The following is a 14788-nucleotide window of genomic DNA, read 5'->3' on the forward strand; positions in this document are numbered from 1 at the left end:
TTATAACCTACTTTTGTCACTCGGTAATACAGTGAGAACATCTTTACAGGTCAACAGGTATTTACCCAATAATATTTGTTTCAGGATAGTCACTAGAAGGGCTGCTACCAACCCGTTACAGGAGTTGTTTGCGTTGCCTTCAGTTCTCTGTTCGAAAATGTGAAACCAAATGGCCCCGATATTCCTAGCTAGGAACAACAGTAGTTGTTGAGCTGGTGTTTGGTGACGATGCAATGGTGAACTCTGTGGGCTTTAACTCAGTGGACCCTGCTGGCTCGAGTCCAGCATGACAGCCACTGGTCACATGAGAGTCTGAACTGAGCTGTGCTGCAAGTATGAAATGAACACCAGATTTGCAAACTTGGTACGAAAAAGAATGTAAATTAACTCATTTTTTCCTATCAGTTTCATGTTGAAATTATAATATTTTAGATATGTTGGGTTAAATAAAATATGTTACTAAAATTAAACCATCTTTTTGTTAGCTTTTTTAAAATATGGCTTTTAGAAAACTTTAAATGCCATGTGTGTCCCACATGCTTCTCCTGGACAGCGCTATTTTAGACTTTGTAGGCAAGAGGGTGCTTCTGCTTATTACAGACGAGAAAAGTACATTCATCAGGCGTCTGAGCAGCGACACTCATTTACTGTCCTATAAAACATACTTGATACTATGGCCTGCCACATGTAAGCCCAGATACGCGCATGCACACGTGCACGCATACACACACACGCACACATACAGACATTCTGTCCTCTTATAGGGAAAAAACTGCTGCCTAATAGCGAAATAGCCGTGACTGCGGATAGTTCGTGTGTTGTACTGTAATTTATTTGGCCAGTGGCCTTTTTACAAAGGCCCTGTTTATCCAATGTCCACCGTCGTAAGCAGACTCTAACTGCTTTCGTTCAGTGCCGATGGGGCCCTTGGAGTGAGCATCAGCGCCCCAGGAGGCGCCATAGCCTCTGTTCCTAACTGGACGCTGCGCGGAACTCAGCTCATGAACGGGACGTCTATGTCTTCTCCCAACGCGTGTGGAGGCATCGCCCTGATTCTGTCAGGTAACCACGTTGCTCACCTTACTACCGTTGCTCAATTGCCCAGGGAAGCGACAGTGAGATGTTGGCTATTCCATGTGTACTTCAGCCATAGTTTCCTTACTTTTCTTAATAAGATAGAAGTAACATGATAAAATGGATTTTAAAAGTATCACTTATACTTCATCTTGGTCCTGGTTCTAAAATGCATGATTTATGTATAAGCTTAGTTAAGTAGGTGTGAAGTATCTAGACAATTTCCTGTTCATAGCATAAAATAAAGTCAGATTGTGGCCGTGAAAAGTAATGGAATAAATTTCTCTTATTTCAGGCAGGTATTTTTAATTCCTGAATTTCTCAGGGTGAGAAAATGTGGTACAACTGGGAATGTCCTGGCCCAAAGTAAAGTTTAAGGTGGAGAATAGTTTATGTGATGATAATGATTTGCATGTGTATTCATTCAGCAAGCGTATTTATTGGCTGTTAATGACTTAAGCGTTATTTTAGCTCTGGGGCTAAATTAGTGAACAGAACATCAAAAATACCTGCCTGTGTGGAATTGATGTTAAAGTTGGAGGAGAAACAGACTGTGAACAAAATAAAAAATGGTTACTGTTACACGTGAGAAGACAGTGAATATCGGCATGGAGCCAGCGAAGCTGACGGGGTGCCAGGCTGGCGTGTGAGAGGCTGCTGTGGTGTTGGACAGGGGGGCGTCAGCCCTGACGAGGGCTCAGCGTCCGGGCCGCCCGGCGGGCCTGAAGACCCCTCCCCAGCAGTGTCCCTCTGGTCAGATCCTGGGCTCTCCACCCACAGTCCTGGTCCTTTTCAGCCTCGCCGAGTATCTCAGGGTCGCTTGCGCCTCTTGTCTGTGGCACGCTGCTCTCTTTGCCTGGAGCTCCTTTCCTCCGTGTCTCGGCCTGTGTGTTCCCTGTGTCTCCTCTGATAGACACTGCTAGGGATACCGACTCACGTATGTGTTCTCATGGAGCATAACCCTTTCATGGATTCTCACCGACACAACGGTCACCTTCTTAATTTGCTCTCAGAGCGCCATAGCGTTCCCATGTTTGTTTTGCTCAGGGCTTACTCTCCTAAGTGTCTGCGTGTTCAGTTCTGGAGGGGACAGGAGTGCGCTCTTACTCATCTTGCGCCTCTAACAGCGGTCGTTCTCAGAAGGTGGACAGCTTGGCGGCCTCCGCATCCTTCCCAGAGGACAGTCAGCCCCAGCCTCGCTGCTCCCTGGCATTGCCAGGGAAGCTTCTAATCAGTGTCCATGCCTGGGATCCGGTCTGAAAGGTGCTGATTTAATTGCAGCGGGACCTCAGCATCTTTCTGGCTCCTTTCAGTACCCTTGGTGTTTATAACGTGCACCCGGGTTGAGACCTTGTGCCAGTGGCCGTGTTGTTTGACCAGCAGTAGTTTAAGGAAGGTGTCATTCGAATGCCTTTGGTACTTTTTGCTCAGACGCTTACGCTCCCAGTGCAGAGCCCGTGTTCATGCCACTGCCGAGTGGGCGCACAGGAATTTTCGTTGAATGAAGTCTTTGCGTTAACAGAAGCAGCTTGAGTCAGACTGTTTGTCAGTTTTTTGGTTTTTTTTGTTTTTTTTTTTTAATAAAAATGATTTAAAAGTGAGTGTTGAAACCCAAGACGTTAAAACCAGAGGATGTACGCGCTATCCATACTAGTGAGTGGAGAGTGTTTCAAGTAACCAGCTCACCTGATGGACACTACTTTCTTGTTTTCTGTTTTTGGCTTTTAGGTCTGAAAGCTAATAATGTTAACTACACGGTTCATTCAGTCAGAAGAGCTCTGGAAAACACTGCAGTGAAGGCTGACAATATAGAAGTATTTGCCCAAGGACATGGTATTATTCAGGTATTGTCGCTTGTACGAAAAACGGGTTGTAAATCAGCAGGATAATATTTTAGTGATTACTGGATAATATTCCTATTATAATGACAATTGAGTTTTTCTAATTGATTATATGCCAGAGTAGTCTCTGAACTGTAAGCAGAGGGTATGAAAACAAATTTTGTACTTAAGACAGATTTGTGGGGCTAAGATGGAGAAACGTAATAGACATAGGACATGTAGAGGGTGGAGTTCACGGCAGAGCAGCAGAGGGCAGAACCCGGCCAGTCATAATGGCATGTGGAGGTTTCCTAGCTGCGTCACTTGGGAGTAAAGAGGGTGGAGTGGAAGGCGAGTCCAGTGGCTAGACCAGTGTTTTGTCCAGTGAGGTAGAATTGCCCTCCTAAATGGGGTTTCCATGTAGGTCAGAGAGGCGGATGGAGAAACTGACTTTTTGCTTGTACTTTGCTACAACGGAAAAGAAACTGGGGACCTGCGATAAAGTACTTTCTTGACCCAACCGTGTATATCTTACTGTTTGTATTCTCTTAATTAGGTTGATAAAGCCTATGACTACCTCGTTCAGAATACATCATTTGCTAATAAATTAGGTTTCACTGTTACTGTTGGAAATAACCGTGGCATCTACCTCCGAGATCCTGTTCAGGTGGCTGCACCTTCAGATCACGGTGTTGGCATTGAACCTGTATTTCCAGAAAATACTGGTGAGTAATAACCGGACAGTAAACCTGTATTTCCAGAAAATACTGGTGAGTAATAACCGGACAGTAAGCTGATGTGCTCACATTTATGCTTTGAATGAATTGTACCACAATAGAGAAAATGCTGTTTAGGCTAATGTTCTAAAGAGAAGACAGGAATTGACAACGTTACTATTTTGTATTTCATAGAGGTGTAGGGGACACTGATGGCAATTAGGGATCCTGATACAATGGCAATTCAGTTAGCAGTGTGACTACCAGGAAAACAGTAGAATGGGCCTTTAGGAACCTGGAGCTTTTATTAAATTGTGAATAGTAAAGCATCAAATTCCTTTTCTTTCCCACTTTTACTACTTGGGTGTAAGACAGAGTTTTTGGTTGGAGAGTGGGAAGCAGAAGCAGCCAGGGAGAACCCCAGCTCAATGACTGTAAACAAAATTGTCATCACTGTAAACTTAGGAGTCTTTTCTCTTAGTCAGATTCTGTTAACTGTATGCAGTAATGAAAAATATTCACTAAAATGGTTTGTGTTCAGGTTGTAGCCAGCCGTGTTGGGTGAACACGTGAATGTATTCCGAGCACCCTAAAATAAGTGTGAGGGAGGTTCTGTGGCTGTTTTATGTAAGCTGTGTTTCGGGAGCCCGTGCCTACTGCATTTTACAACCAACCACATCTATCTGCGGAATTTTCTTGACAACAGAACGTTTTAAAATGGAAGAAAAGGAAAAAATAACTAATCTTTACTTTTTGGTCTTTTTAATGCCAGAAAACTCTGAGAAAATATCCCTTCAGCTTCATTTAGCTTTAACTTCGAATTCATCATGGGTTCAGTGTCCCAGCCATTTGGAACTCATGAATCAATGCAGACACATAAACATACGTGTGGATCCCAGGGGCTTAAGAGAAGGATTGCATTATACAGAGGTATTTATTGGGGTATCTTCATTTTTACTTTCTTTAGTCTTTAAAATGTGTAGAAGTCTTTGTGTAGCAGTCCATTTCCCCATTAGTCTAAGTAAGTCAAGGGTTGTCATGCGTGTATTTGTCCAGGCTGTTTGCCATTAATTATGTGGCCTGACATCAGAAAATTGATGTCAACTTGTACTTAGGACCTTTATGTTTTAATTGTAGATTAATTTATTCTCTGAGTAGTTCACCCTTTTTTTATTTTCTCTTTTTTAAAAAGTCTGTTTATGGATACTGACACTTATTCCTTTTTCAAGGTATGTGGCTATGATATAGCATCGCCTAACGCAGGTCCTCTGTTCAGAGTCCCAATCACTGCAGTTATTGCAGAAAAGTAAGTGCCCAGTTACCGATAGCTTGCTGTTACGTGTAATTATGTAATGGCTGTTTATGGAAATGGGGTGAACTTTTAAAGGATCCGTAGGCAGAACCAGGTGACTGGGTTTTGGTTCTGTTCCTTGCTTAACGTTCAAGGTGGTGTGTAGTCAGTCACAGTGTTCCTTGTTCACGGTGAGGATAACTGACAGCATCTGTCACCTGCCCTCCACCAGGATGGCGGCGCCCTCCTGACACCTGATTCAGAGGCTGTTTTAGCCTTCATCCGGCCTGATGCCCCTGCAGTGTTTGACAGTGACTTTGTCCCCTCCCACCCCCGGCCCACATTCCCCCCTTATCTCTGGGATTACCATTATCTCCTAGTTCTTCCGCTTTGCTTTTCCAGTCCTGTTTCCAGACTCTTCCCTTTCCATCTTGTCTTCTAGCCCTGAACGAAGGAACTCAGATCTGATCACACTGCTTGCTGTATAAAGTACCTCAGCATTGCACCCAAGGATCATGCTGCTTAAAATAGCAAACAGTGGCCCTTCACAGCCAGTGTTTCCCGCGGCTCCATCACCAAATTACACGTTTCCACGAGCTCACCAATGCTGACCCCCCCAGTTTCCTCAGGACGGGTGCATTTGCACAGCTGATTTCTTTGCTTCAGTTTCCTGTCCCTTAACTTAATGACCAGGCGTGTTCTTGGTCATCTGTGGGTGAAGGGAGTCCCTCCCTGCTGCTTCATGGCACTTTTCACTTGCCTGTGGTACAGAGTTTAGCTAGTGTATTGTCATTTTTAATTCACCGCATTTGACTGTGAGCCCCCGGAAGACACGGGGACTGCATGTTACGTGACCCCATATGGAGCCCGTTGTACAGAATGTACGAAACAAATTATTCAGTACATGAAGGGCAAGATGGAGATGAGGGTACTGGAAACAATAGAGAACTCTGAGTTAACCACTTCTATTGAGTTAGTTGCACAGTAACATTTAATATGCAGTAGGTCTCAGCCCATATGAAACATAGGATGAAATTGAGGAGGTAACAAGTGACACACACGTGAAAAAATTGCAGAACAGTTAAATTCTCAGCCGCATATTCCCTAGAAGTCCCGTAGGAACTTCGACAAGGTAATGTACAAGGTTCAGGAGTCAGCTGAGACCTCATCTGCTTCAGGAAGCTTTCCCTGACCGCTCCTCGTGAACCAGGAACCTTGCATCTTTTCCACTAACGCTTCCTGTCTCCCCCGAGCGTATTACGTTCAACGTCCCTGTTGAGTTTTCCGTCCCTGCTAGAGTGGCTGGGGAAAAGGAAAACATGATGTTCATTGTTGTAATGGTAGCACCTAATAGCGGTGCCTCAGGTATAGTAGGCACTCATTAAATGTTTGTCATACTGACTAGAGTTTGTCCTTAGTATGTACTTTAGGTTTCTGGGTTGGGTAATTATACATTTGACCTTTATGTTTCACTGATCCCTTACAAAAACGCTATGAAAGTATTTTCTCTTCTTTACTGTGTCATTTATGGCATGGGTGCATTTTGAAGCTACGAAAGAGATTAAATTTAATATCAGTCTCAACTATAAGGCAGTATCAGTGGCACAAAACATTACCTTTGATTTTAATATTTTGGACTCACAATAGTCCAGATTCTGGTAACTGGAAAATCCTGTGAATGTTGTAGAATTCCTTTAACCTAAAAAGAGGGAGCTGTGTGTCTGACTTCAGACTAATTATAAAGCAAACAAGTAAAAAGCAGAAGAAGCATCTCCATGGTGTATCTCTGCTAACATGTTGCAAAACTGAGATGACATTGTGCGTACTGTTTTGTTACCATCTTTTAATTCCCTGTGTTCATTTCTCATGAACTGTTGAAATCTAGAGTACCAGTGGGCTTATATAAAGCTTTTTTAATGAGAGTGTCATGTTTAATCATTTATTTTTATTAATTTTCAGAGTAAATGAATCAACCCATTATGATCTAGCCTTGACAGATGTACATTTTAAACCTGGTCAAATTCGAAGGCATTTTATTGAGGTTCCTGAGGGTGCAACATGGGCTGGTAAGTAAAATTAATGTCTTGTCTTGCCCATTTACCTTTATGTGCATTCTATCTCTGCTCTGATTATGACCACATAAAGTTCATATATCTGCAGTAGACTTTTCTCACAACAGTAATAGGTGTCTGGCACCGTAGATTTGCTATTAGGTTCAAACCTTTTTAAAGATCTAGTGCTATTTTGCATTGGCTCATATGTCAGTCATCTATCTAGGCCAGGGGTCTCCAACCCCTGGGCTGCGGACCCGTGCCGGTCCAGAGCCTGTTAGGACCCGGGTCGTGCAACAGGAGGTGGGTGGCAGGCGAGCCAGCGGAGCTTCATCTGCCGCTCCCCGTCGCCCCCCATCGCTCGCATCACCGCCTGTACCATCCATCCCCAACCAACACCGCCCCCCCCACCGCAAGTCCATGGAGAAATTGCCTTCCACGGAACTGGTCCCTGGTGCCAGAAAGGTTGGGGGCCGCTGATCTAGGCTATCTTAAGATGTTTTAATAGTTAGGATTTTAATTTGGCTCAGAATAATGCCTTCTCTGTTCACGATCAGAGTCAGAGTTGCATCGTGGTACAACTCAGGGCTTCCACTCACATGGGCCCAATGGTTGTGTAACATCTAACTCTAATAAAATGTGCGCTAATCATACCAAAGAATAAAGATCTATAGTTAATTCATATTGAACATGATGTCTGTTTACTGGTAAATGTCAGTGATTATAATGCCCTAATTATGATTTGTTTAGGTTGGGTATTGAAAATAATTAGTTCTTTGGGTTTTTTTGTGTGTTTGTTTTTTGTTTTTAATAAGAATTGATCAGATCATCCAGAATAGAAGTAGCTCAGAGCATTTAGCAGTCTTTGATTAGATATATACTGTGGGAGGTGGAGGGGGTGGGAGAGATGTTGGTCAAGAGCACAGACTTTGTTATAAGATGGAAAAGTTTGATGGATCTAATGTCCAGCATGGTGACTGTACTTAATAATACTGGGTTGTATACTTTAAATTTGCTAAGACGGTAGATCTTAGATGTTCTCTCCACCAAAAAAAATTGGTACCTATATGAAGTGATGGATGTGTTAGCTAACCTTTTTGTGATGATTGTTTCATAACATATACATATTCGTCAAATCATCACGTTGTACACCCTGAACTTGAAAATATTATATGTCAGTTGTTTCTCAATAAAACTGGAGGGAAAAAGAGTCAAAGCAGGGAAAAAAAAAAGAAATGCACTACAGATGATTCCTATTTCAAATACTTTGACATATTGCCATAATACTAGATTCTGTATTCTTAGCAAGTGATTAGGTTCCCAGAGCCCTGTGCCCAGTTGACCTTGTGAAGCAGAGAATTAAGCCTTGCTTCAGTTCCTTGTCTCAGGGCCAGGTATTCACGAGATAATCTGCTGACCTGGCTTCACGGTGATCCTGGCTCGTCTCCAGCTCTGCCGCAGAGCACAGCTAAGCATGTGTAGTTCTGATAGTCATACTTTCCAGAAGCAAACAGTGCAGATAAACCAAGAGCGAGAGACTAGGAAAAGTTACCAGTGAAGTTGGATAAATGGATACTAATGGAACTTAGGCATGCTAACAAGTAGAGGTTTCTAAAATTAAAATCCTGGGCTTCCCTGGTGGCGCAGTGGTTGAGAGTCCGCCTGCCGATGCAGGGGACACGGGTTCGTGCCCCGATCCCGGAAGATCCCACATGCCGCGGAGCGGCTGGGCCCGCGAGCCATGGCCGCGGAGCCTGTGTGTCCGGAGCCTGTGCTCCGCAACGGGAGAGGCCACAGCAGTGAGAGGCCCGCGTACAGCAAAAAAAAAAAAAAAAAAAAAAAAAAAAAAAAAAATTAAAATCCTCTTTACCAAGAATTGATTGGTTTTTAGCTAAAGCAAGAGGAAAGGTTGAACTTAGTAACAGAGAAGGGAGGGATTTTAAAAATTACCTGATTAGGATAATTGTGTGTCCATCTGTGGACAGCTTGCTGTTTCCTGCTGTTTGCAGCATAGCGGTTGCTTATTTTAGTCCTGATTTATTTATTTTCCATAGCTAAATTTTCTACCCTCTCATCTTTATTAATACTCGGTCAGTTCATTGTTTTTAAGGAAAATGCAGATTTCATTCGAATATATCATTTCATTCTCTTGATATAGTATTTCCCCCAAAGTAGGCATTATGAAAGCCATTTTGCGTCCATTTTAAATCTTGTCAGTTAAAATGTTGCTTCTTGCCTTCTCGTCATAGAAGTTACGGTGTACTCCTGTTCTTCTGAGGTGTCTGCCAAGTTTGTTCTTCATGCAGTGCAGCTTGTGAAGCAGAGAGCCTATCGAAGTCATGAGTTCTATAAGTTTTGTTCCCTTCCAGAACAAGGAATGCTGACTGAAGCTTTTCCTGTCTTAGTAAGTTTTAATTAACAGTCTGGAATCCTGAAACAGTTTCCTTTCATTCTGGGTGTGGGCTAAGACTAAGTATTTGAACTTGATTTTATAGTTTGTATTCAGAGCACATTGGGACTGTATATTTTATTAATGCTGAATAATGTGGGAAGTTAGGTCGTCTTACTAGGATACTTGCAACCAAGTTGAGGTAAATGTTAATCTCCTAGGAAAGTGCTGGTCTGCCAGATGCTGGCGCCTCACAAAGTGGACCCTGGTTGAGATTGTCTCCTCATCGTACAGTAGATTATTTCCATGTTTAAGACTTTTCTACATGTTTTCTACTTATTTTAGTTATTTTATTAATGCCTTGTTGTTAAGAATCCATGAGGTTAATTTGCTTTGTAGGTGAAACTGCTACTCCTGCCTACAAATTACTTCAGGTGTGGCAGATCTCCAGGCTTCTCTGTAGTGTTAGAGATGGTGCCTAGTCCTTCCTTCTAGAAGGTGAATGCACTGATGTTCTTTCTTGAACTTGCTACTTAGTGTTTTCAGATGGCTACCTCATCTTTCCTGTATCTCTTATGTTTCTGATAACTTTGACTTGTGTCCTTGTATGTGTTATAGAGTAATATGGTTCACTTTAAACTTTCTAATACACTGATTACTAGAAAACTTAATTTAAAACTCAGTGTTCAAAGAACAGCTTTTGTTTTTAATTTTTTTAATAGGAAGAAACATGTGAGTGACCATAATTTCATTTGGCTTTGGTTGCCAGGCAGCTCCAGAGCCCAGAACTCAGCTGTGGCTATTGAATGTGCCTCACAAAGCTGCCATAGCCCTTCTCTTGTCATTGTTCTTAATTATTTTTCCTTTGGTCCCAAGTTTTTATTCCAGTTTGTTTTCACCATTATTTGATCACATGTACTTCAGAAGCTGCCTCAGACCTCTTACGACAAGCAGTTTAGGATTATGAGTAAATAACTGTGTATTTAAATACCTGCACTCTGTCTCAGCAACTGTGATTTGTGTAACTTCACGCATAGCTAATGATAAGGTTCTTTGAATTTTCCTGCTGTACAAATAGGAAAAGTTTGAAAGCATAGAACTGCTTTGAAACACCTATTTATGTTTTGTGATTTACGCATTGATAATTTAATTTCATTTTTCTTTGCAGGGTGGGAAAGCAGTTGAGTTTTGCATTGCTCGTTGGTGGGCAAGTCTTAGCGATGTCAATATTGATTATACCATTTCTTTTCATGGGATAATATGTACTGCTCCTCAGTTAAACATTGTAAGTTCCACATTTCCATCATTTTTAATGTCAGTTATTTGTGTTATTGTGAAATAATTTCAATGGTTGGGTTTACATTTTAATGGGGAGATTATCTGTGGTTCTGGAAATAACAATAGTCTTTGTTCATAGGTGCTTATAAACATTGTGTTTGACACATTTAGGTCCAAATATTGTTTAAAAATGCAATTTGTTTTCAGTAAAGTTTGAGAAACTAATTTGATAAATATCCTTTGTAGCATGCATCAGAAGGAATCAACCGTTTTGATGTTCAGTCCTCCTTGACATACGAAGATCTGGCTCCCTGCATAACTTTGAAGAGCTGGGTCCAAACACTGCGGTATCTTCAGTGTTTTAGGGCTGCAAATGTTGGTTATCAGTGTGATGGGGGTGGGGGGATGGGCGTTTCTTCACTCTTTGGAAAGTGTCTCTTTTATTTTTAATCATGTGAATGCTGGGCGTGAAAATTTAGTTCATGACTTTCCAGCCCAGGGAACCTGGCGGGTCTCTGAGAGGCAGCCGCAGCAGCAGCTTCTGGCTTTAAGTAACATGTGCCTAGAGCCCTTGCTGTGGCACCTGGCAGGACCCATCCCGTGACGAGGGCAGGGCTGTCTGCAGTCAAACCCTGTCCTTCAGCACTGTGAGGGATTGTCACCTAGTCCTGGGATCTGATTCTGTTGAGACTGTCAGTTGATGGTTGAAAATGTTCTTATCATGAGAAGGTTACCTTTGTAATACCGCAAAATTTAACTGTGTGTATTGCTATGGTTCAGTCAGTAAAGAATTATATAAGTTAATGATTAAAATATTACAAAATACATGGAAAAGGACAGCATCTAGGAATGCTCATTTGTCATTTATTGTAATACGTTATAGATTTTGCTGATTATAGTTTTCTGTCATTTCAATGAACTCTTATGCAATTGTCTGATTATAGCCCACTCAGTGCAAAAACAAGACCTTTAGGATCAAGGGATGTTTTGCCAAATAATCGTCAACTTTATGAGATGATCCTGACTTACAACTTTCATCAAGTAAGTGTTTGTGTAACCAAGTATACCCTTACAAAGAACTCTTGTGTTCTATGAATCATAAAAGCAAAAATGGAAGGACAGTGTATTCAGTGTGTGTGTGTGTGTGTGTGTGACATACATATATATGAAATAGAAACAAGTAATTAACCCTGGTTAATTTAGAATTATTCTTTGGGAAATTATGATACAGAATGATCTAAGTACCATTCAGATCTGAAGTCACAGAGTCTAATTTAGTTGTGACCTGGCCTTTGAGCCTTAGTTTTTGTAATCACTGACACCTGCCTATTCTCTGATAACTGTCCACTGGTTTGATGTCTTGTCAAAGCCAGATGCCTTCTGATTATGGAACCAGGCCTGATTGCTCGCTGTGAAGCAGGTGTTGGCACAGTGAGACATCAGAATAGCTCCTAGGTTGAATGGGTAGTAAAGGTAGTTGAGACGGGCATAAAAATCAGATCGAAGTTTATGGAGGATCAGTAAGATTTTAGTAAAACTCTTATTGAAGCATAATATGAATTACTGTTGGGGAGATAATTGGTTTCAGTGGACTGTCTAATTTCAACTTTATAAAGAAATTTTTAGTTTTGTTAAAAAAACAGTTAATTAGAGGTCCTGAAGAATAGGTATTGCTTTAGTAATGAATACAATTAGCTAGGTTTGTGTTTTTTAAACCTTGTAAAAGAGAAGTACCTTTTTTTAGTCCCGAAATCCTGGATGTGTTCTGCATTTTTGAAATTGGTTACTGCAAGAAAATATTTTTAATACTTTTAATGTAAAAATCTGATCAATAGCAATATTACAGATCTACATTACAAATCATATAAACCACATCAAATAATCATTCTTTTTTTTTTTTCCCCCACAGCCCAAGAGTGGGGAAGTGACTCCAAGCTGCCCCCTGCTTTGTGAATTATTGTACGAATCAGAATTTGACAGCCAGCTGTGGATTATATTTGACCAGAACAAAAGACAGATGGGTTCCGGTGATGCTTACCCTCATCAGGTATGATTTTTAGAATTAACAGCTGTTTCTTGAGCTGATGAAGCCCGGATTCTTGCTCTGGTAACGTGCCTGCTTTTTAAACACCAGTGTGGTTGCGCGTTTAGTACTTGGACACACGGCTAGCAGCTCAGCTGTCTGTTGCAGGACAGACTGTGACAGCTTTTCAGCCCCACTGTTGGGCTGAATCCGGCTTCGGGGTAAAGGAGGGCCAGGAGGATGCTCGCAGACGCTGGCCAGCAGAGCTTTTTATTTTTAGTATTTCTCCTTCCTACCCAGTGCTTGCTCCTCTCTGAACGTTGAAAGCACATCATCCAGGATATGTGAGCACCTTGAAGTGATCCCAGGTCTGAACTGGATCCAGAGCACAATGACAGTGCCAAGTGTCTTCAGTTTATTAGAACTTTGAAATATGTTTCTTCTTGGTCAGCTGTGTAGTGAGCACTTACTATGTGCCAAGCACTGTGCCTGGCACTGTCATTTGGAAGGGGAAAAAATCTTTTAATCATATAATTTATAGAAATCTTATCCCTGATTGAAAGACTGTGACAAAGAAATGAGCTATTTCCTGTAACCTTTATAATTTTATGCTAAATAATAAAAATAATTTACACAGGGTTTTCAGTTAGTCATTCAAGGAATGGTTTCCTTTTTTTCCTCAAAGCCAGGCCCTGGCACGTCTCCTCAGTACAGACTGGGTTACTGCCGCCATTCCTTTGGTTGCTTTTAAAACCTCAGAAGAAACTGCTGCTGCAGCATACAGCATTCCATCCTCTTGAGCAGGTTGCCTGGATGGAGCGTGGCAGACCTGTACTCCTTTGTCCCCATTGGCTCCCTGTTTTTCCCATCTGCAGTAAAGGGGGGTGGCATGGTGGTTATGATCTAAAGGTTATCAGTCATGTGCGTACAAACACGTGTGTGTGTCTGTCTTAGATCTTACACAGCACCTCAGTTCTGCTCATTCTTGGTGTCGTTTTATCCGTGCCTGTGAAGACCCAGGAACTAGAAAATCGTTGCCTTTTCCAGTCTTGAGCGGATGCTGATTCAGCTGGGCGCCTAGGAGTGGCCTGTTGTTGTGGGAGGGCTGAGGGCTGAGGGCTTGGCTGCCTTCAGCTCCCTTATCCTCTGCTCTGGACGTGACCTTGGCCAGCTCACTTGACGTCCAGTCGGGGCGTTGTGTGCGTGTCATGTGTGTGTCGTAACTTGCACTGTACCTCACATACTGTAAGCACTCTGTAAGTGGTAATTCTTAACTGTTGATCCTCTTACTGTAATTTTCGTTCATGTGGCTAAAGCTTACTTTTCCCAAATGTTGTTTTTCTTTTATAGTATTCTTTGAAACTGGAGAAAGGAGATTATACAATTCGACTGCAGATTCGTCATGAGCAAATCAGTGATTTGGAACGTCTTAAAGATCTTCCATTTATTGTTTCTCATAGGTTGTCTAATACCTTGAGCTTAGATATTCATGAAAATCATAGTCTTGCACTTCTAGGAAAGAAGAAATCAACTAACTTGACATTACCACCCAAATATAACCAGCCATTCTTTGTTACTTCCTTACCTGATGACAAGTAAGTGATAACATTGCTTAACACTCACTGTCCATCTTATACTCTGTAATCTTTAAATGCTAGTTTATAATATTAGGCTACACTTATACTGTGTTGTCATTTGTCATTTTAGACTAAGGTTATTTCTCCCTTTGGTTTTTGAAATCTTAGCTACGGAAATTATTTCAGAATGCAATTGTTTTGATGTTTTTCCCCCTAATTCTCTTTGTGAAACTTTTTTTTGTTCCTTTTCTCTCCTCTTTTGAATCTTCTTCTTAGAATACCTAAAGGGGCAGGGCCTGGATGCTACCTTGCAGGATCATTAACGTTGTCAAAGACTGAACTTGGAAAGAAAGCTGTAAGTATTAGGTTTTTTTTTTTTCTTTACACTGAAAGTGCCTGTTCCAAAATCTCCATTTCCTTAAAAATGGAAATTCTACATTTCAGAATGAGTAAAAGAGAAGATCTCTCTGGAAAAAGAAATTTAATAGTTTTTTTCCCCAAGTTGCTAGTAAAGGTCAATTAATATTTGGTTGTATTTTTATATATTTAGTATTCTTTTTCCCAAGCCT

The 14788-nt window shown here is 41.5% G+C and overlaps 1 protein-coding gene across 3 annotated transcripts in view; it reads left to right on the forward strand.

Moving 5' to 3' along the window:
* Positions 1 to 14788, forward strand: part of TPP2 (tripeptidyl peptidase 2) — a 69351-nt gene that overhangs the window by 36425 nt on the left and 18138 nt on the right. For all 3 annotated transcript variants that reach the window (XM_082602177.1, XM_082602179.1, XM_082602178.1), the window contains exons 11-23: positions 914 to 1062; positions 2803 to 2918; positions 3451 to 3619; positions 4383 to 4540; positions 4840 to 4916; positions 6861 to 6967; positions 9202 to 9356; positions 10510 to 10626; positions 10866 to 10966; positions 11564 to 11660; positions 12529 to 12666; positions 13993 to 14237; positions 14496 to 14574. In XM_082602177.1, the coding sequence (XP_082458303.1) occupies positions 914 to 1062; positions 2803 to 2918; positions 3451 to 3619; positions 4383 to 4540; positions 4840 to 4916; positions 6861 to 6967; positions 9202 to 9356; positions 10510 to 10626; positions 10866 to 10966; positions 11564 to 11660; positions 12529 to 12666; positions 13993 to 14237; positions 14496 to 14574 (1708 nt within the window). The remainder of the gene's footprint in view (positions 1 to 913; positions 1063 to 2802; positions 2919 to 3450; positions 3620 to 4382; positions 4541 to 4839; positions 4917 to 6860; positions 6968 to 9201; positions 9357 to 10509; positions 10627 to 10865; positions 10967 to 11563; positions 11661 to 12528; positions 12667 to 13992; positions 14238 to 14495; positions 14575 to 14788) is intronic.

Source organism: Mesoplodon mirus (assembly GCF_964341445.2).
Source record: "Mesoplodon mirus genome assembly, chromosome: 17".
Taxonomy (NCBI): Eukaryota; Metazoa; Chordata; class Mammalia; order Artiodactyla; family Ziphiidae; genus Mesoplodon; species Mesoplodon mirus.